Source organism: Bufo bufo, chromosome 5, assembly GCF_905171765.1.
Source record: "Bufo bufo chromosome 5, aBufBuf1.1, whole genome shotgun sequence".
Lineage (NCBI taxonomy): Eukaryota > Metazoa > Chordata > Amphibia > Anura > Bufonidae > Bufo > Bufo bufo.
This window is the reverse complement of record NC_053393.1, coordinates 205546785-205569639: the sequence shown is the minus strand read 5'-3', so window position 1 is coordinate 205569639 and position 22855 is coordinate 205546785. Positions and strand designations below refer to the sequence as shown.

The window sequence follows — 22855 nt, the reverse complement described above, 5'->3', positions numbered from 1 at the left end:
AGGATGGGAGACCCTAAGCTAAAGGAACATACTCACCCTCAGACGTCTTCAGGCGCAGCAATAACCACCCCCTCGGCGGACTCAACACGGGAACCGTGGGACTGCCGGAATTCCACTGCGGAAGCAGATTTGGGGACTGGGTGGCTGCCAGGTACCTGAGTACGCGCCCGCAGGGGGGCAACTAAAGTGGAACACGATGGAGCCACCCCTGCCGCAGGCTGGAACCTGCAGAGAAGAGAAAAAAAGATTGAAGAAAAAATAAAATAAAAAAGTAGCAGGATGACCTGCGCAAAAAGGGCAGGTCAGGTCTGCCTCCTACGGACACTAGAACAAGTCTGATCTGTCTAGTGCCTGTGGAGAGGGTATAGCCCAACGGGGAGGAGCCAACACTTTTTATGTCTAGTGTCGCCTCCTAGTGGTAGTTGGACATATACCCATGGTGTTGTGTCCCCCAATGCCATGCACGATAAAGACGCTGTAGCAGCTAATCCAGAGTGCCAACACAACCACGTCACCTAGATAAGGAGGGTTGGTGGACAGAGCATACAGTCAGTGCAACACTCGGCTCACTGGATCGTAATCACAAAATTCTGTGCAATGGTGTACACGCAACATGTTGTTGAGAACCAATACCATGACCCACCTGAATGGTGGAGACCCATGAGAATGGGGGGTATCTAGGACAGATGAGTGTTGCTGTGTAACCCCCCTGAGCGGACAGAGATCGACATCTTTGCGCCCCCAACCAAGTCGTGCAAGCACGCCATCTATGGAAGGGGGTAATGCATACGGCAGTAACCGAATCCCATGGCAGTGAAATTACGCCGTTTATGGAAGGGGGTAGTGCATATGGCGAGTTTTGTACCCAGTGCAATTACTCCACCTAAGTAAGAAGGTAATGCGTACAGTAAACACTGTAACCAGTGATAATGCTATAATGCCACCTATGGAAGAGGTTAATGCATAGGGAGGGAGGGTGCGACTGAGCGTCACCCTAGGGAGGAAGGGTGGGGGTGCGGAGGTGACCGAGGAGGAATATGTCCTGCTCTGGCCCGCTTGTGCGCAGTTCTACCCCTTAGAATCTTGCCCATGGCATTTTCAGGCTGTGCCGGTGGGGATTTGTCAACTAAACTACCCGGGAGGTGGAATAGGAACTTCTAAAAGTCGACTCCGGATTGCGCGGGGGGTGCAAACGACCCCCGAGGATGGATTGGGAACTTCCAGAGGTCCTCCATTACAGTGCGCAGGTGTTGCATTATCAACCAAACGACACAGGGGGTGGATTGGGAACTTCCAGAGGTCCTCCATTACATTGCGCAGGTGGAGAATTATTAACCAAACGGCCCCGGAGGGCGGATTGGGAATCCTTCAGATGTCCTCCACTGGATTTGCGCAGGTGGAGAATTATCAACCAGACGGCCCCAGAGGGCGGATTGGGAAACAGAGAGATCCTCCACTGTCTGGGATAAGGCACGGGCCCAGTTTAGTACCACACAGTCAGGGTGGTCATGCGATGTGCGCTGAGGGGCGGGACCTGTATAGTGCACATTTTTTTTTAAATAAAACTGTGATGCCCCAGTCTCAAGTGGACAAGAGACAGGAAGGGGTTGAATTATTCAATAATAAGGCACTTTGCCTGCAGACAGCAACCCCGGATAATCTGGTCCTGGCCAGGAAGGGTTAATATTGCCTTGAGGACCGGGGGCGGAGCTAAGTGTACTCCGGGGGAAGGGGAACAGCTAGGTGGGAAGAAATCTTGCCAGAGAGATGGACCTGCCTCCCCCCTTACCTGAAAAATAAGGTGCGGCCTAGTAGTTTTGGTGCACGGCCGAACGGGAAGCACTGCCAGTCGGCTGGAGCACAATGGGACCTGAACCGGTGCGCAGAATGTGCCCGCTTGAGCGTGGGCAGAGAGACAGGTAGGCCCGAAGAGAAGCCGGGACCTAAATTTGTCCACTCAGCCGGGGAATGGCGGGACCCAGAGCGGCGCTCGCAGGCACCCGGGTGTGCATACCGGCAGGACGAATAAAGTGCGGCGCCCTGCTGATCGGGGAGCACACCCGGTCGGACGGTAGAAACCATAATGAAGCGCGGAAGGCGCACGCTTGAAGTTACCGGCTGCGTGAGCCACCCCGCAGGCCGGGAGAAACGGGGCAGACCGAGAGACTAAGGGCAAGTGGACTTTACGATAGGGGACTCACCTAATCCGGACTACTCACCCCATCTTCATCCTCTTCTCTACACCCCTCCTCAGCTTACCAGCAGGGTCACCTGTTCAGCAGCTGGCACACGAAGTGGCAGGAGACTGGAATGGCGGGGGTCTTGCCGGATTCAGGTGACCCCTTGGCTGGCGGGAAGCAGGGGAGCTGGGCTGCCCTGGTCCACCTTTTCTTCTTGGGGAGGTCGGGCGGTGAGGGATTCCAACACCAGCCTTGGTCCCGGGGTAGATAGAGTGGCTAGGCGACTCTGTTTCCCAAAACGTAAAAAAAGAAAAAATAATAAAGTAAGTCGCCCTGCATTAAGCAAGGAGGTCTGCCTCCTACAGACACTAAGCAAAAAAACTGACATGCTCTCTCCAGGCTGGAGGGGGTATAGCCTGCAGGGGAGGAGCTAAGTCTTTTTCAGCCTGGTGTCGCCTCCTAGTGGCAGCAAGCAGCTATACCCACAGTTCTGTGTCCCCCAATGATACGAGTGAGAAATGTGATTTAAACACCTAACCGTTTTGCCAGAGTCCAACTCGGGCAGTGGGAAAAGTAGCTAACTGGAGGGGGAGGGCTGCTTTAGATGCTGCTAATCTCCTGAATGGTAGCAGCTAGAGACATGTAACTGGTCTTGTTAGAAAGCTGACATTCCCGGCTTTCAAGACCAAAATGACAGCTAAAGTCCAAGCAACAAAGGAGAAATCATTATTAGAAATCGAGACGGGAATAATCGCGGGTAAAACCTGTTTTTACTTTCACTTTCAGCTGCATTCACAGTTTGCCGATTTCTGTCAGTGATATCTTCCCCTGTACTGAACAGATTGCTGTCATATTGTCTGAAAGCTTGGAATATCAGCTTTCAAACAACAACTGTTGCATGTTTCTAGCTGCTACCATTCAGCTACTTTTCCCACTGCTGAAGCTGGACTGGAATAAAACAGGTGGTTAATTAGTAATTTCCTGATGACACATTTTCTATAAATTTAGGCCCCTTAATGACTGCCATAAAACTATGCTATTAGTGGTTTTTAAACAGTTTATCTCATTCTGACATGTCTGTTTTACCAAATATATTCCCCTAACTGGATGTTACCTTTGTCATTGGGTTTTGTCCCTAGGCCCCCTAGACACTCGCCAACCAACCACTGTTGACAGTGTCAGACTATGTAACGCCCAACTGATTTATATAATGCCAGAAGGAATAGTGGAGGTATGCCACAATGCAGAGTTAGGCTACTTTCACTCTTGTATTAATTCCGGTATTGAGAGCCGGCAGAGGTTCTCAATATCGGACTTAAACGGATCCGTTTTGATTTTGCACAACAGCATGCATCCCTTCAGAAGAGCAGAACATGGAATTGTAAAAGTTTACAGATGCATCTCAAAAAATTAGAATATCATTGATAAGTTAATTTATTTCAGTAATTCAATTGAAAAAGTTAAACTCATATACAATATAGATTCATTACACAGGGTGATCTATTTCAAAGCCTTTATATTTATTTTAATGTTGATTATTATTGCTTACAGCTAATGAAAACTCAAAAGCAAGTATCTGAGAAAATTAGAATATTGTGAAAAAGTTCAATATTGTAGACTTGGCAGTTGTCCAGAAGACAGTCACAGAGTGCTGTATACAAGCATATTAATGGGAAGTTGAGTGGAAGGAAAAAGTGTGGTAGAAAAAGGTGCACAAGCAACAGGGATAACCACAGCCTTGAAATAATTGTCAAGAAAAGACCATACAAGAAATTGGGGAAGATTCACAAGAAGTGGACTGTGGCTGGCGTCAGTGCTTCAAGAGCCACCACACACAGACGTATCCAGGACATGGGCTACAACTGTCACATTCCTTGTCTCAAGCCACTTATGACCCAGAGACAACGTTAGAAGCGTCTTACCTGGGCTAAGGAGAAAAAGGACTTGACTGTAAACAGTGGTTCAAAGTCCTGTTTTCAGATAAAAGTAAAGTTTGCATTTCATTTGGAAATCAAGATCCCAGAGTCTGGCGAAAGAGTGGAGAGGCACACAATCCAAGCTGCTTGAGGACAAGTCTGAAGTTTCCACAGTGAAAGATGGCTTGGGAGCAGTGTCAGCTGCTGGTGTTGGTCGACTGTGTTGTATCAAGTCCAAAGTCAGCGCAGCCGTCTACCAGGAAATTTTAAAGCACTTCATACTTTCCACTGAGACAAGCTTTATGGAGATGACAATTTCATTTTTCAGCAGGACTTTGCACCTGGCCACACTGCCAAAATTACCAATACCTGGTTTAATAACCAAGGTATCACTGTGCTTCATTGGCCAGCAAACACACCTGACCAGACCCAACAATGCAGACAAGGTGAAGGCTGTTATCAAAGCAACCTGTGCTTTCATAACACCTCAGCAATGCAACAGGCTGATCTCTGCCATGTCATGCCTCATTAATGCAGTAATTCATGCAAAGGGAGCTCTGACCAAGTATTGAGTGCATATACTGTACATACTTTTCAGTAGGCCAATATTTCTGTATTAAAAATAATTTTTAATTGGTCTTATTCTAATCATCTGAGATACTAACTTTTGGGTTTTCATTACTTGTAAGCCATAATCAACATTAAAATAAACATTTGAAATAGATCACTCGGTTTGTAATGAATTTATATATGAGTTATAATTTTTGAATTACTGAAATAAATTTACTTTTCGATGATATTAAAAATTTATTGAGATGCACATGTAAAAAGAAAATATATTTTTTTTCCTCACTCCACAAACCTTCATTAGGTAATCTGCAATGTACTCTGGCTTTAAACAGTTCACCCCTTGTGCTGCAGCTTCAGATATATTGACTTTTGCATCTTCAGGTTTCAGCTTACTAAAATCTGCAAACAAGTGAGTTGCTTCCTTAAACAGAGAGGAGGAATGGCCAGCAAATACCTAGGAACATATAAAAGACAAAAAAGACACATGGAGCAGATATTACACCAGTTACCAACATGCAAGGAGCACATCCACTATACCAGAAACGAAGGCGCAGACAGAAGAAGTAATCTGTGACAAGCTACTGTCACTCGAAAGGATGCTGGCTACCTATGACTTGTTTTTTAAAGTAAACCTCCCCCTGTAAAAATATGTTCCAGTATAGCCACAACAATTTGTTACGTTTTAAAAAGTTGCAGTTGACAAATGTAAAAGTGTAAACATTTCAAAACTGGAGTGAGTGGTGGTGGGAAAATGCAAATGTCCTCAGAATTTGTATGCAGATAAGCCCAAAAAGTCGCAAAGTCCTATTCTGCAAACTTTTAAAGCCAGAATTCTGTAGTGCGAGGCTTGATCAATTCCCCATGAGGAGTTTGAATAAATGATATCCCAGAATTCCTCTTTCATGGGGAACAGGTGTATTTTGCTTACTTATGAATCAATTCTATTTAACTAGAAAAAAAGTGAAGAAAGCTACACTTATCCCCTCCCTACTGCTCAGTTGTGCCGGGCTGTCTTTGCTGAACTTCAAGTTCTCATGTCAACTCCCTGCACAGAGTGGATAATGCAGACCGCTGCGGCCAATGACTTGCTTCAGCAATGACATGTTCCCAGGCGCCAAGTCTTCACTGAGGCTAGTCATTGGCTGCAGCCGTACATGTGACCCCACCCATGCAGGAAGTTGATGGACCAGAAGTTCAGTGAAGACAGCCTGGGACCTGGAACTGAGCAGCATTAAGTAAGTACAGATTTCTTCACTGGTATCGCTGGATTGGGGAAGTTAAAAAAATAAATAAAAATCTAGGACAAATATGCAATAAAAAATCTTTGCGGGTCATTTATTAGGACGCCGGTCTTTATAACCCCCTGGCGGTGGATCTGCCCAAGTAATGAAAAGTTGCCGGCCTCTACATAACTTCAGCGCAAGTCTAAATGTAAGCGAGCTTCCTTACAAACGAGGAAAAGTCGCAATCTGCGCTAGAAATATGTCTAATATAGGCGTATTTCTGGATAATGAATGACCCTCTTTATTTTAACTATTTAACCATTTTAAGAATCAACAGACCTCTATATGAATAAAAGACCAATTTGTATTACTTTGTGTAGGTTTACACATTTATGTATGCATATTAGTATTATACATATTTTTTCCTAATACTGTTAGTGGCAGAATTCAGTGAATTTGGCATGAGTGTACAGACTTTTTGCCAGCGTTTAAAATTAGAACATTAACTGTTTTTGGAGGGAAATTTACTCAGCAGAAACAAGACCATAACAGGAGACAAACCTTTGCTCCCCCAGACTGCAGGAGACGTTTAAATCCAGCTTCTTTCGCTTGGTCCACATTTAATATAACTCGCCATCCACTGAAGGCTCCCTGAAAAGATTTCACAACATTTCAATACAATGACAATGTTAGGAGATAACAAAAATAAGTGGCAATTTACAATTTAGCACTGCTTACCCTTCATTCTCAGGCTATGTGTAGTTTGCCTAAAGGCTGAGCCCCCAACAATCATAAAGTGATAGCTTATCCTACTGATATCTTAGATAAAAAACCCTTTCATCTTATTTAGTTCAGTCCACAAACTTCAAATCAAATTTGGTTTTGAAGCATAAACTGACCTCCACACTGCCAGTATCTTGCTTTATTCTCTGTATCTTCTTCCTCCACCTCATTGCTGCCTCGGCCAACATACGTTGTTGCGGATTAATGGCACTGACAGCATTCAATACTGAAGTGCTTCCCCATTCATAGTCATCTTCCTGGAAGAACAAACATCCATTTGTCAATCAAGAATATAAGAAAAGATGAAGAAAGAAAACCTTCCTGTTGACACAACAGTCTTATAAAAACAGCAATGCATTAGGCTACTTTCACACTAGCGTTAATATTCCGGGACAAAACGTAACTGAACAAAATGAAATCCTCCAAAATGCATTCCGTCCCGTTCTTATACCGGAGAGCTTTCCGTCCTGGAATGCGGAGCAAGACAGATCTGTTTTCTCTCACACATTAGAAAATGGATCCGTCCCCCATTGACTTTCAATGGAGATTATGACGGATCCGTTTTGGCTATGTTAAAGATAATACAACCGGATCCATTCATAACAGATGCAGGCGGTTGTATTATCAGTAATGGAAGCGTTTTTGCTGAACCCTGCCGGATCCAGCAAAAACGCTAGTGTGAAAGTAGCCTTAAGGGTCCATTCACGCGTCTGCAAAAATTGGATTTTTTGTACTCACCGTAAAATCCTTTTCTCGTAGTAGGCATTGGGGGACACAGCACCATGGGTATATGTCCAACTACCACTAGGAGGCGACACTAGACATAAAAAAGTGTTGGCTCCTCCCCGTTGGGCTATACCCTCTCCACAGACACTAGGCAGCTCAGTTTGTACCAAAAGCAGTAGGAGAGAGAAGAAAGGCAAGGAACCAACAACTCCCGTACCGGGAAAGATCAAGAGACCAGCCCGGAGAAGCTGAAGTAAAACAACATAGGGAGGGATCTGTGTCCCCCAATGCCTACTACGAGAAAAGGATTTTACGGTGAGTACAAAAAATCCAATTTTCTCGTGCATGGCATTGGGGGACACAGCACCATGGGACGTCCCAAAGCAGTCCCCGAGGGTGGGAAGAACAACCATGCCACCTGTGGGCATACAGGTGCGGGAGAACCATGTGACCCAACAGGAGAAAAGCACGGAATAGGCAGGAAGCCTCATAACAAGGGAGAAACTCCAAGGAGGCCACAGTGACGACTGCCAGCACCCCAGGACAAATGCCTGGGAGAAGGTCCCAAATGCAAGAAGAAGGCAAAGGAACACCCAGCTCAGCCGAAGGCTGGAGGGAAAGTAGGACAGCATCGCGTATCGGATCTACCCAACATCCCAATTGTCTCAGTCGAAAGCACAAACACCCTGAGGTCAACCCCTGAAGGGCCAGGGGAGCAAGGGAAATTGGAATCACTGAAGGCCAAACGAGAGAGTGAAGCTATAGCAAGGCTCACATGTGAGTGGAGCAGGTCTCCTCTCACCGAAAAGCAGGTGAAAAAGTTAAGCGCCCTATTGAAAGGAAAAGATCCTAAAGGCGCTAAGGGAAACCGCCAACCCCTGGAAGGGGAGGGGGTTGTAGGTAAAAACCAGGAAGAGAGAAAAGACAAGACCTGCATCCCCAACCAGGAGACGAGGAACGAGCCTCTGAAAACAAAATATCGCTGAGAAGCGCAAGACCGGAGAAACTCTGGCGAAACTCATTATCAGGGAAGAAGGGAACCAGATGCAAGCCCAGGAAATCTCAGCAGGGGCACACTGGGGAGAGGGAAGCCATAGCAAGGCTCACATATGAAGGGAGCAGGACTCCCCCCACCGCGAAGCAGGTGATGAAGATAAACGTCCTATTGGAAAGAGAAAACTCCCAAAGGCGCTAAGGAAAACCGCCAACCCTTGGAAAGGGAGGGGTTAGGAAGTAAAGGCCAGGTAAAAAAAAAAAAAAAAAAGAGAAGACCTGCATCCCAAAACCAGGAGACGAGGAACGAGCCCCTGAAAATAAAATAAATCGCTGAGAAGCGCAAGACCGGAGAAACTCCGGCCAAATGAAGTATCAGGGAGATGCAGGGCAAGTAAATCTCAGCAGGGATACACTGGACTGAGAGACATGGGAGGAGAAGGAGAGTACTCCCAAAAGTCTAAGGAGGAAGGCTCTACAAACAGGAGGGGTCCCTCCCGAAGGATACCATAAGGTGGAAATGCAAACCGTAGCACTAAACCACTCAACACCAGGTACTTGAAGTGGGAGGATGGGAAGACAGACATGAATCCCATGAGGTCCAAAAGGCTATTGGAACCCGCAAGGGGAACAATCAACCCAGGTCCCTTCCCAAACAACGATAATCCTACAGAATCTGAGTGATCAAATGAACGGTGACAGGGACTCCAGAAAGGAGTACCCGCAATGGGCTCACAAGGAACCAGGAACTGAACCACCAGAGGACAACAAAAACCAGAATATCCAAGAAAAAAATGAAAAGAACCACCCTATGGGAAGGAATTGGCCATGGACAACTAGCCATTCAAAGAATAGTGGCTAGCAATCAGCATACATTGTCCCGGGGAGGGCAAATACAGCGGCTTGGGTTGTACCACTAAAACAGATGCCCATATGCATAAGGAATGGTGAAGTCGCTATAAAAGGAGCGGGAGTGACTACACGAAATGTAGAAACCAGCTGCGACCGACATACAGAAGGCTCCCAGGGGGAGAGAGTACCGGATGGGCGAGGACAATAGCAAGGTCCCAAAGGACTGCCCTCTGTTAGATAGTACAACTAAGCATAGAAATAAGAGAACACCCGGACCCAGAAGGAACTACGGAACCCTGTCCTATGTCAGAGCAATCAGCAGAATATTCACCTACCAGGCAGGTGTGTGACGCTCAGTGGTTCTGTCCCTGACTCATCAGGGAGGACGTCCAGCGAGGAAATGTCGCTGACCCCAGGAGGATTCCGTGTGGCGGAGGACATCAAGTGATGGCCGAAAAACTACCGCAGCGGCCGGAGCTCAGCAAGCTACGTATCCCAACAAGGAGAAGATCCAGTGGAGATCACTGTACTCCACGAGGAATGGTCCGCCCTGTAATAGGAAACGCGGATACTCCTTTATAATATGTGGAACGCGGAGTGCAGCCGAAAGTAGTATTTGATAAGGATGGCAATAGCAACCTTAGCACAAAAACCAACAACCACCAGGCCATGGTGTAGGGAGCGTGGTTGTATGTGGACCACCCACCAGATCAGAACAGATCAGTCATGTACTGGGTACACCAGAAGTAGAAATAGACCGACAAGGAGGAGGTTGGGCTGGCCCACCCCTGCCAGATATGGCTACCATATTCGAGCTGAACCAGGATGCCGAAAAGGGAAGTAACCAACATCCGCAGCACAGATTAGTGCCCGGGGAAGGAAGCACCCAGTAATACAGAAACCGTATGGGCCACAGATTGCACCATAGGGCCCAGCACGTGGGTTGAACGGTGACAGGGACACTAAAAATACACGCCGAAAACCGAGGTAAAGTGGCTGCATGTTGCACACTAAGGAGGGTGGAAACATAGCCACAGCATCCAGGAATGCAACCGCATTTGGAGGGTACAGGTCCTCAACCTGTAATGTAGAAATGAGGCTGTGTAGTGTAGAGATACGACCAGACCGGTGCAATGGGTACAGCATCTGGAGATGGCCGAGGTACTAGGTCTAAGATTAGAGCGATGGGTCCACATGGAGCACCCTAGGACCAGAGAAGTGCAACGGCTGCCACGTTAGCTATGGCACTTATATTTCGCTCGGGAAGGGAAAAATAGGGCCACACGGTACCACAAGGAATGACAGGTGCACACCACAACAAGGTAAGTGCAATGGCAACTGAAGAATGCCCTCTATTTCACCTAAATAGAGGGAAATAGGGCCGCATGGCACACCATAGAGCCCGACAGGTGTAACGGCTGCAGCATCAGAGACGGTGCAGAAACTCACCTAAGAAGGGAGTAAGATGGCTGTTTGGTGCACTCTAGATGAGGTTGCAGTGGCAACGGCACTACAAAGTGGCCTCAATATCTCGCACCATAAGGCCAAACAGAAGCAACGGCTACAGCTCCTGGAGATAGAGAGGTTAAATAAAAATGAAGGGCACAAGGTGGTAGCCTGGTGCCCACTAGAACCAAACAGAGGCAATTGCACAGCAATTCAGAGTAGCCTCTATATCTCGCCGGAAAGGGAGAAATAGTGCCGCACGGAACAAAAGAGCCCGCCAGGGATACTGGATACAGCATCAGGAGATAGTGTAGGGACTCTACCCATGAAGGGAGCAAGGTGGCTGGAAACAGACAGGTGCAATTGCTACAGCAATTGAAGGCGGCCTGTGTATCTCGCCCGGTAGGGGGAAATAGTGCCGCATGGGACACCTAACCAGTCAGCAGGAACTCTACCTATGAAAGTAACAAGGCAGCTGAAAACAGACAGATGTAATCGCCACGGCATAAAGGCCGGCCTGTATTCTCTGGTACAGGCACTACAAAAGAACCCTTAGAGGCCGAGAAGGGGAGCCAACCCTACAAGTGGCGTTTGCCTGAACTATCAGCTTGCCTAGAACATAGCCCCTGGATAGGGGCCAGGAAGGTCTGTCGTGCACAGCCTACGAGGGCGTACATACCAGAGACACCGCGTAGGTGTCCCAGCTGCTAAGCACGGTGACGGCTGCCTTACCTATGCAGTAATTACCTGTGCAGGCAGGAGGGCGCCATCTGAAAGTCCACTAGAGGGGCACCAAACCTGGTAGGGTAGGAACCACTATGCACGTTTGACTTGACCACGCAGAGGATTCTGCATGGTGGAAGACCGCCTGATGCTCTGTTCCGAGGGAATCGGTGCAGAGGTGTCCCCAGAGGCAACTGACAGAGAAGGCTTCGTCACCAGCCTCCGGCCTGTCCTGGGGGACCCGAGGATGCCGGGGAGGGGTGGAAGCTAGTTGAGACCACCCAAGGGTGGTCCATGGGCTACTCTTTGCGGGACCCTGTATCTTAGCGTGCGCGTGGCACAGGGGGGGAAGGAGACCGCAATTTGTAGGTAGCGCTCTAGCGAATCCGCCAGGGACTGAAGGATCGCCATGGAGGGAGCCCATTCGCGCGGGAGGGGGCCCTACCACGTGGAAACCTCCGTAGACAACGGACGCACGAAAATCGTGGCGATCCGATACGGAGGCCGGGAGAGGAGGGCCCCATAGAGCAGCAGGGCTGACCTATCTAACCCCGGAAACAACATTTCCCAAGAGGTGCTGCAGCAGCTATATAGTAGGCAGGAAACCTCATTCAGGTGGCAGGGCTGCAGGAGAATGCAGCAATAGAGAGGGGAGAGAGGGAAGGGGCCTGTGGAGCAATCAGCCAGAGGCTGCCTACCGGACCCCAGGAGTTGTGCAGCGCACCGAGCGCAGAAGATGGCGACCGGAGATAGCAGGAGCCGGCGACCGCAGAAAGAAGGAGCCGACAGCCGGAGAAAGAACCGCCTCTCAGAGAGAGAGCAGAGAACCTGGGGCCGGCTTGGCAGGCAGAAGAGGCCCCTCCCAGGCTCCCCCCACGGAGGGGAGGAGACGTGATAAAGCCCGGGAAGAGAAAAAGTGGGCGGGGAGTTGCGGCCTAGTAGGCCCGAAAAGCCGGGGACTAAAGTAATGGAGCGCGGCCGGGAGCGAACGGCCGCGACCGCGATAGTGCCCCAGAATTGCCGCGACGAACGGGGGCCAGGTGGGGGAGAGAGCTGAGGAAGAGACCCCCAGGGAGAGAAACAACGGAAGGTCGGGGGCTTCAGGGGCCAGGATACAGCTGAGAGAAAAAACCCACAAGCTAGCAGAGGCAAGGCAGCTTATCAGAGGCAAGTCATTGTCCCACACAGCAATAAAGCTGTATCATGTATCCGGGAAGGGAACATGAGGGGGGAACGCGTCCAGGCGTGGGAAGGAGGGTGGGATCCCTAATCTAACATACTCACCCTCAGACATCTTCAGGCGCAGCAGTAACCACCCCCTCGGCGGACTCAACACGGGAACCGTGGGACTGCCGGAATTCCACTGCGGAAGCAGATTTGGGGACTGGGTGGCTGCCAGGTACCTGAGTACGCGCCCGCAGGGGGGCAACTAAAGTGGAACACGATGGAGCCACCCCTGCCGCAGGCCGAAACCTGCAGAGAAAGAAAAAATGATTAAAGAAAAAATAAAATAAAAAAGTAGCAGGATGACCTGCACAAAAAAGCAGGTCAGGTCTGCCTCCTATGGACACTAGAACAAAACTGAGCTGCCTAGTGTCTGTGGAGAGGGTATAGCCCAACGGGGAGGAGCCAACACTTTTTTATGTCTAGTGTCGCCTCCTAGTGGTAGTTGGACATATACCCATGGTGCTGTGTCCCCCAATGCCATGCACGAGAAATGGGTCCGCATCCGTTCTGCAATTTTGCGGAACAGGTGCGAACCCATTTATTTTCAATGGGGCCGGAATGTGCTGTCCGGATCCGCACTACCGTTACGCAAAAAATTTAGAACATGTCCTACTCTTGTCCACAATTGCGGACAAGAAAATGTGCTGGCCATGTGCAGTCCGCAAAATGCAGAACGCACATTGCTGGTGTCCGTGTTTTGCGAATCCGAAAAACACATCCGGACGTGTGAATGGACCCTAAGTGGCATAACTCGACTTGGGCTTTACACTGAATAAACTTGTCCCATGAGAACCGCCCATTTATTTTCTTTTTTACTTTTATGACCCATCAAATGAACAGCTCATAGAAGTCTGGGTCCCCGCACGATGATGAATTCAGCAGATTGTGGCAGACATTTCTGTGACTGTCCCATTCACCTGAATCCGGCTTGCAGAATTTCATGCGCTTTGTGCCAAAATAACCCTTTCCGATGAATGGACCGATTTTCAGTCCAGAAATTCCTGCAACCGATCTACTGTATGGGAATTTTCCCATACTGAGAACAAGTGGGCCTAAAGGTCCCCATACAAAAAAAAATAATATTGTTGGCCATACCCACGACAATGACAGATTTGTTTGACAATCCATTGTGTATGGGGTGCTTCCAACTCTTCCATAAGGGACGGGGAGAGAAGACACGTTGATTTTAAATGCTTGATACTTTTGTTCTCCTGGGAGATAAGCCGCAACTATGTGTCTGGTAGCAGCTTTCTTTTATTTCACCAATAAAGAAAAAGAAACACATACACACTTGACTAAATCAAGTGTGTATGGGGAAGACAGGACAGCCATTAAGCCGACAGCTATGAAGGTGTAAGTCCATGGTCCTTGCAACACGTCAGCCCTTCCTTTAATTTTTACAGTCTATTTTGTTGCTATTTGATAAATTTAGACAGGGTTTGCACAATGGCAAGATGCAGAGAATATATTAAGGAACCCCTTACTGCTAAAGTCTAACTTTTATATAGACCATAAGTAAGGTTTTCATTTCCATTAGTACCTTGATAAAATGCTTTGTAGCTCGACAGGCCTCCAGGTAAGATCGATGAAGCACCCATTTCCCTGCTGCCATTGAAGCAAGATACTTCTCATTACGGAGTGGATGTCCAACAATAATGTGTGTACAACTTGGGTCAAAACACTGCTTGTCTATCACTATTCCACCTGCAAGCAAACAAATGACGTTAAAAAACTAATGTATTGTTATTATCCATATTGCTTTCTTTGCTGGATAGACGAATTTTTCCATCACATTATATACTTTTCGTTTCCATGGTTACAACCACCCTGCAATCCAGCATCGGTGGCTGTGCTTGCACACTATAGAAAAAAGCACTGGCCTTTCTGGTTGCCGGGACCAGCACATAGGCTTTTTCCTTTTTGGTCGATGCTGGATTACAGGGTGGTCATAACCATGGAAACGAGAAGTGTATAATGTGATGGAAAAATGAATCAAGCCAGCAAAGGAGGCAATATGGACAATCACAATAAATTAATAAGTGCCTTGTATTAACTTTGTCTACATGATAAATGCCATTTGACGATGTGAGACAACCCTTTTAAGAAAAGTACACGCTAATGGTACAAAAGTAATGGAAGCTTTTCCATTTGAATCTTTGTTGGGTGCTCTGACCTTTCACTTCAAGTGAACTAGCCTATAATTAGGATATCATACATCATGTCGATTCTAAGACGCAAGCAATGCAGTGCAGTGTAGTAAAAATAGGGTAAAATCTATAGTATAAACCGATACCTAGCTCTTCTATGAGCTGGCAGTAGTCAATTCTTTCCTGGGGATTTAAGGAAGAAAGCTGGAATCGACGTTCCTTATCTCTCTCTTCCATTACCGGGCCTTCATTCTGCAATAAAACGTCCAGAATGTAAAATCAGTTTATTATAACGAAAACATATGACAAAGATTACAAGTGTACAATTCACATTATTTCATTTGCTAACATTAACCCCTTAGTGACCAGCCTGTTGTGGACCTTACTAACCAGTTTTTCATATTTTCATTGTCGCCTTCCAAGAGCTGTAACTTTTTTTATTCTATGTAGAATAAAATTACAGTACAATACAGCAAAACCAAATACATTTTTTTTTTTTAACTTCGTATAGTTTTAATACATTTGTACAATAAAAAAAACCTTTTTTAAGAAGAAAATGTTTTTGCATCGCTGTATACCACGACCCACCCATGTGGTACCATTTTGGAGTGCACACGATTTTTATTCAGGTTTTTTGGTGGCGATTAAAAAAAGAGCAACAATTCTGGCTTTTTTTGTTATTTTTTTTAGGACGTTCACCGTTTGGGATAATTTACATGACATTTGCATAGGGCGGGTTGTTACGGACGCACTGATACCACACATGTATAGTTTTTATTTTTGGAATTTTTTTTATTGGAATTTTTTTTATTGGAATTTTTTTTATTTACTTTTTAACTATTTAATAGTCACTCAAGGGGACAAGAATAGGTGCTCTTTTGATCGCTTCTATAATACATTGCACATATAGTGCAATGCATTTTAATATCAGGGCTATACTGGATTAGGATTAGGCAGTGGCTGATAGACAGACAACTGAGGGTTGTAGTTAATGGAGTATATTCAGACCATGGTCTTGTTACCAGTGGGTTACCTCAGGGATCTGTTCTGGGACCCATATTGTTTAATATCTTTATCAGCGAAATTGCAGAAAGCCTCGATGGTAAGGTGTGTCTTTTTGCTGATGACACAAAGATTTGTAACAGGGTTGATGTTCCTGGAGGGATACACCGAATGGAAAAGGATTTAGGAAAATTAAGAATAGTCAAAAATCTGGCAACTAAAATGTAATGTTGATAAGTGCAAGATAATGCACCTGGGACATAAAAACCCAAGAGCAGAATATAAAATCAGTGATACAGTCCTAACCTCAGTATCTGAGGAAAGGGATTTAGGGGTCATTATTTCAGAAGACTTAAAGGTAGGCAGACAATGTCATAGAGCAGCAGGAAATGCTAGCAGAATGCTTGGGTGTATAGGGAGAGGCATTACCAGTAGAAAGAGGGAGGTGCTCATGCCGCTCTACAGATATCTCCAGAAGGATATTGATACCTTAGAGAGAGTACAGAGAAGAGCTACTAAACTTGTACATGGATTGCAGGATAAAACTTACCAGGAAAGATTAAAGGACCTTAACATGTATAGCTTGGAAGAAAGACGAGACAGAGGGGATATGATAGAAACTTTTAAATACATAAAGGGAATCAACAAGGTAAAAGAGGAGAGAATATTTAAAAGAAGAAAAACTGCTACAAGAGGACATAGTTTTAAATTAGAGGGGCAAAGGTTTAAAAGTAATTTCAGGAAGTATTACGTTACTGAGAGAGTAGTGGATGCATGGAATAGCCTTCCTGCAGAAGTGGTAGCTGCAAATACAGTGAAGGAGTTTAAGCATGCATCGGTTGGCATAAGGCCATCCTTCATATAAGATTGGGCCAAGGGCTATTCATAGTATTCAGTATATTCGGCAGACTAGATGGGCCAAATGGTTGTTATCTGCCGACACATTCTATGTTTACTGACATTGACCAGTGGCGCAGACTGCTGGAAGATGTTGGAGGCAGGACTGAGGCCTACACTAAGCCTCGACCTGCCTTCACTGACATTGGCACCTCGTGATCTCTTTTGCGGGGTGCCAATGGGCTACAGAGGGAGTCCACTCCCTCTATAACTGCTTACATACGTCAGGCGCCATTGCACGCAGCACGTAAGGTGTTAAACAGCTTGGGATCTCCCCTTGAGCTGCCAGCTTAATATAAATCTAGCAGAGCAATGATTGGGGATATCTATTGATCCATGTGAGGTACAGGGCTGGTTCAAGCTTAGTTAGAAAGAGACCAAGGATGGCCAACCTGCGGCTCTCCAGCTGTTGCAAAACTACAACTCCCCAAATGCCTAGACTGTTAACAGCTATCAGTCTACAGTAGGGCACGGTGAGAATTGTAGTTTTACAACAGCTGGAGAGCCGCAGGTTGGCCAGCCCTGTACTGGACTATACCTGATTTTCTTTTTTTACATTAGTCATGAGATAACCCCTTTAATATCTATCCACTAAATTGTATATTGCGTTAAGACATAACTTAAATTGATTTAATCAAAGCAAGCAACCTTATAGACTTCACTAATATCTACAATCTACAATGCTGGCACACATGGAGCTAATGATGTGAAGAAGACTGTACAAAATATATTTTGCAGAGCAAAAAGAATGTGCAAATAGCAGAACAGCAGCATGAATCCAAAGTCTAACCATTTCCTTGGGCTGTGGAGCCACCATTGGCTTGGCTAGTGGAAAGGCAATACTGGGAGCCCGTGGAGTGGGGATTATCTGGTCCTCTTTGGCTGGAGATTGGAAATCTTTTCCTTTTCTAAATACCTCAGCTGCAGTGTTATCCATTTCACAGGCTTCTGCAACACAAGGGCAACATTTACCTGTTAGTTTTAATTTTTCTATCATAAAGTTTGAAACGGGGAAGGCGAGGGAAAACTAATGCAACTACCAAATAATCAGCTAATCTAACTGCATTAAAAAAAAGAATGCTAATGTTCTCACTGCAAACTATATGTTTATGAAGGCAAATGCAGCGAGAAGTGATTAAGAGCTTCAGCAAAATCTATGACTGCTACATATGCTACAACCCACACAGGCATGGCTTTCATGCATTCTTACCCATATCAGCTAATTCTGTGTCCGTTAAGGATTCCTTAAACTGGGCTTGATCATCATTTTGAGTTTTTATATTTGGCTGAGGAGGTTCCATGTATTGAGAAGAACTATTGGGCCACTGCAAGTTGCTCGCAAGTTTAGCTCTCTCCTCTCTTGCTGTGGGGTCATCCCAAATAATTTGTTCATTTTGTGATGGCTCTGTATTCAGATCTGCTGTGGGCTGGCGAGTATTTCTAAAAGTACAGTAAAACAACTGTGTTGTAATAATCACAACGAATACAATACAGGAAAAAACAATCACATATTGCTCAGTATGAATACATTAAGTCATTATGATCAAGGGGTTCTCTGGGAATTACATATTTAGGACTTTTTCCCAGGATAGGTCATCAATATGAGAAGGGCGGGTGTCCCTGCAGAACAGCTATTTGAGGTGCCGTGCCCTCCTTGCAGTTTACCGAGTACAGCATATTGCAGCTCAGCTCCATTCACTTGAATGGGAATGAGATGCATCTAGGTCATGTGACCAATGAACATGATGTCATATAGCCTAGGAAGGAGCGTCCCAGCCTCTTCGTACAGCTGATCAGCGGGGGTCCTGGGAGTTGGATCCTCGCCGATCTCATATTGGATGGGTCATCAATATGTAAATCCCAGAGAACCCCATTTAACAATTTCTCAAACCAGTACCTTCTTGCTTCCAGCACCCAGCTACGACCATTTCTACTAGAACGAACTCCTTCAGGAGTGGAAGGAGAGTTATCAAACCCTGCTCTGCTCAATGACGTCCTCTGTCCTTGAGCCTTCACCATTGATGTTGCTGACATTAGCTCTTGAAGCTGTCGCTGGAAATTCTCCCTCATTTCTAGAGTCTGTGTAAGAGCTGATCACATGAGCAAAGAACATAATAAGAATAATGCATTCCTAAATAATCACACATCATTTTCATGCACATGACTTTATTCTGTATCTGTGTCCCGTTCGCATTTTTTGCGGATTGCATATAGACCTATTATTTTTTATGGGTCTGAAAGAAAAAGAAAAAAAAAGCACGCAGATGTCATCCATGTGCTGTCTGCATCTTTGTGTCTGTTCTGCAAATTATAGTATAGCAGACAAGAATAGTACTTTCTAGGGAGTAAGAAAAATGCGAACTGCACACAGAAGGTGTCTGTGGTTTGCAGCTCGCAATACGGAAATGGTTATGAGCCCTTTATCTGTTGAAAAGCTGGTTTCTATACAATTAAAGGGGTTTTCCAACCTAGGATCTGACAAATCCAATGCTCATAATGTACCCTATAAGCAAAAATAAGCCACTCATGTCTGTGATCCTGCTGTGCCCAAACTGCTGCCTCCCCCTGGATGCTTCCGCTCCCCACAAGACCAGGAAGTGGCTTGGTCCCGTGAGGGCTGCAGCCAATCAAAGGCCTCAGCACTCACATTTGGAGAACATGCACTCACATTTGAAGAAAAAACTCCCTACAGATGTTGTCCTTGGTCGGATTTAAACCCAGGACCCAAGCGCTGCATGCTCGGGGAATTGTGGCTTTAAGGAAACCCAGCCTCATACCCATTTTATAGTGCATTACTAAAAGGCTAAAGAAAAATCCTTCTGGACAAACCACAATTAAGAAGTGTACTTTATACCTCCTTTTACTTCACTTCCTTCATTTTGAGCATTTCCAGTATTATTCGTCTTTAGAGGCGAAATTTCAGCTATTTGATCATCGTCATCTGTTAGTCCATTATTCTGAAATACAAAAAACCAACCAAAGCAATTGTTAGAGAAATTATTCACAGCACATTTGCAAGAGACACGCACAAAAAAATGTGAATAATAGACTAGCACACATGAAGGCATCATCAACCGTGTCAAGAATGAACTTTATTTCAGTTTTTTTTATAGTAACTGTAGGTTAATCAATTAGTCAGAAAACCCATACAACCGGGTTCGCCTGATGCAGCTGAGGAAACAGACTGGCTCAGTTTCCAGCTAAAAGGAGTTTGTTAATGGCCATGCAGCTAAACAGCAGTTTACTAAGCATCCAGTAACTGTCAAGCTCTTTATAGCTGCAACGAATTTGAAAAGCATGCCAATCTGCCTGTAGGTGCAGTTTTGGCCACAACTTAAGAATCCAGCCTAAAAATGTGAAGAGTTGGGTCAGACCACTGATCCTGATAAGTGAGGGGTCCCCAGTTCCTCTTCTTTGAAATGAATTAGTAATAAATACATTTTATCATTTGCTCCCGTGTATTTGTTTTAGGGTCCCTGCTGTTGTTCTGCTTCTCTTAGGCTACTTTCACACTAGCGTTTTAGTGTTCTGGTATTGACATCCGTCATAGGGGCTCAATACCATTGTCAATGGGGACAAAACTAAACTTAACAGAGGGGAATGCTCCAAAATACATTCCGTTCCGTTTGGCTGCGTTCCCCTACCGGAGAGCAAACCACAACATGTTGTAGTTTGCTTTCCGTCCTGGGATGCGGAGCAAGACGGATCCGGCATGACCCCCAATGCAAGTGAATGGGGACGGATCTGTTTTCTCTGACACAATCTGTCACAATAGAAAACTGATCCGTCCTCCATTGATTTTCAATGGAGTTCATGACGGATCTGTCTTGGTAATGTTAAACATAATACAACCAGATCCGTTCATAACGGATGCAGATAGTTGTATTATCAGTAACTGAAGCGTTTTTGCTGAATCCTGCCGGATCCAGGAAAAAACGCTAGTGTGAAAGTAGCCTTACCAGAATATCCACGTAATGTGTGCAGTGCTGTGTACATACGTGTCCAGGAGCACAATAGCATTGCCTGGATCCCTTCTTACCAAGGTGGTAAAGTGATTCCTGCTCAGTCAATAAGAATCAGAGCACAAGGAGCAGCTTCTCACTGCACTGGACAAATGAAGTGGACACTAAGAGGAAATCAAAAGAACACCAGGGGGCGCCATAGCAACTAAGTGACAGCAATATCTACACAGGCAATTTTTAAATAATATTTTAATGTATAAATGGTTTGGTTGAGCTAATAGAATAATAAGATAATCCCTTTAAGCTTATTTTCGAACTATTTCAGAGGGAAAAATGGCGTAGACTGAGCACAGGTTATTTTGTCACACAAGACTAAAGTAACTCATACCTCATCATGTTTTGAGACTGCTGTAGAAAGTTTACTGCTACTGTGCGCTCCATCTTGTGTAGCACTGATGTCAAGACTCATTTTTGGATTGTATGTATAAGGGTAAAGAGACTCTGGGACTTTTTTTTGCTCTTCTGCACACTTTTCAGTCAAAAAGCAAAAGAATGCACATTAACATGACAAGCACAAAAAGATAGGAACTATACAGTTAAAACAAACATGTATGTACTTTTATTTAAAGGAATACCAATTCCCCAGTCCATAACTGACTACAAAACCATCAGCTTAAGGGGGTTTTCCGGTTGTTACAAGTTATCCCCTATCCACAGGATAGTGGATAACTATTAGATCAGCAGGTGTCCTACCACTGGGAACCACATTGATCACGTAAACGGGGATCCCGTACCCATTGGAACAACCCGAAATTAAGAGAGCGGCAGGTCAGTGATGTGAACGGCTATTCCAATCATCTCTATGGGAGTTCCATAAATAGCCTAGCGCTGTACTCATCTGTCTTTGGAACTCCCATAGAGGTGAATAGAGAGGCAAGAGCAGCAGTGTGCATGCTACACCTGTTGCTTTGTTCATTATGGGGGGCTTTGAGGGTCAGGGCATAAGTTATAACAACCGGCATAGACTATTAATTTACTTATAACAGCAACTCAAATACTTGTGTAACTTTTGAAATAATAAAGAATACCTAATGTATTACATTCAGATGCTTATGGAGGAAACAAAACCTAGAAGACACTTACAGACAATAGCCAATGTTCAGAAACGATGTGGATGCCAGCCCTGTCCTTTACAGATCTAAATTCCCTGTTGGTGTCACTCTGTTTTCCCTGATAAATAAAGTGAGTTACACCCTCATCAAAGCACCACCTAGAAAACAAAAAATATGGAGTGTTATATCTGTTAAGTTTCAGCAGTATTCCCATCTCACACGTATGGCAAATGTCCTAGATGGGAATACCCCTTTAAAATAAAAAACTATCCAGAAGGGATAAATGCCACATAAAAAGCTACCCAATGGGTCTTGCTGTAAACGTGTAACAATTTGTTTTGATAGTGATGAGAAAAACGCCATACATGAAAAAGACAAAGTTGACTTTGTATTTAAACAACTCTAGCAAAATTGGCAAATTATGTTTGCCTATAAATAGTGTAGCATATGCCATTATTAATCCTTTCGCTGACAGTGGTTTTTGAACATTTTGCACTTCTGGTGGCCAGGTCAATTTTGACATGTACAAATAAAACCTAAATTATAAAATGTATAAAAAAAATAAAAATAAAATCACACAAACTCCCTACATATTTTTAGAATGCAGACACCCTGCACATTGTCCACATTCAACATAAGTTTGAAACAACGAGATTTTCGTATAACTTACCAGTAAAATCTCTTTCTTGCTCTTCATTGGGGGGACACAGGAACCGTGGGTATAGCTATGTCCTCTAGGAGGCGTTGACACTAGTAAAAGCGGTTAGCTCCTCCCCTGGCAGCTATACCCCCTCCAGCCTGGAGAGAGAGCTTCAGTTTGTGAGAAGCAGTAGGAGAAGCAAGCCAACCAAGAAAAAACATGGAACCCCAACCATGCCAAGGACCCAACGGGGTTCAAACCAGAAACTGCTACAACTGTGGTTGAAACACAACACTGGGTGGGTGCTGTGTCCCCCAATGAAGAGCGAGAAAGAGATTTTACTGGTAAGTTATACAAAAATCTCGTTTTCTCGCCCATATTCATTGGGGGACACAGGAACCGTGGGACGTCCAAAAGCAGTCCACATGGAGGGAAAAACCACAGACCCATGGAAGC

General features: G+C 45.3%; 1 protein-coding gene across 2 annotated transcripts in view; it reads right to left on the bottom strand.

Annotated features, from left to right (window-relative positions):
• TOPBP1 (DNA topoisomerase II binding protein 1) overlaps positions 1-22855 on the bottom strand; it is a 318299-nt gene that overhangs the window by 8885 nt on the left and 286559 nt on the right. For both annotated transcript variants that reach the window (XM_040434494.1, XM_040434495.1), the window contains exons 17-27: positions 21791-21917; positions 21036-21176; positions 19540-19642; positions 18583-18775; positions 17896-18125; positions 17476-17633; positions 14933-15038; positions 14180-14343; positions 6789-6929; positions 6451-6540; positions 4959-5120 (exon numbers count right to left, since the gene is read on the bottom strand). In XM_040434494.1, coding sequence (XP_040290428.1) covers positions 4959-5120; positions 6451-6540; positions 6789-6929; positions 14180-14343; positions 14933-15038; positions 17476-17633; positions 17896-18125; positions 18583-18775; positions 19540-19642; positions 21036-21176; positions 21791-21917 — 1615 coding nt within the window. The remainder of the gene's footprint in view (positions 1-4958; positions 5121-6450; positions 6541-6788; positions 6930-14179; positions 14344-14932; positions 15039-17475; positions 17634-17895; positions 18126-18582; positions 18776-19539; positions 19643-21035; positions 21177-21790; positions 21918-22855) is intronic.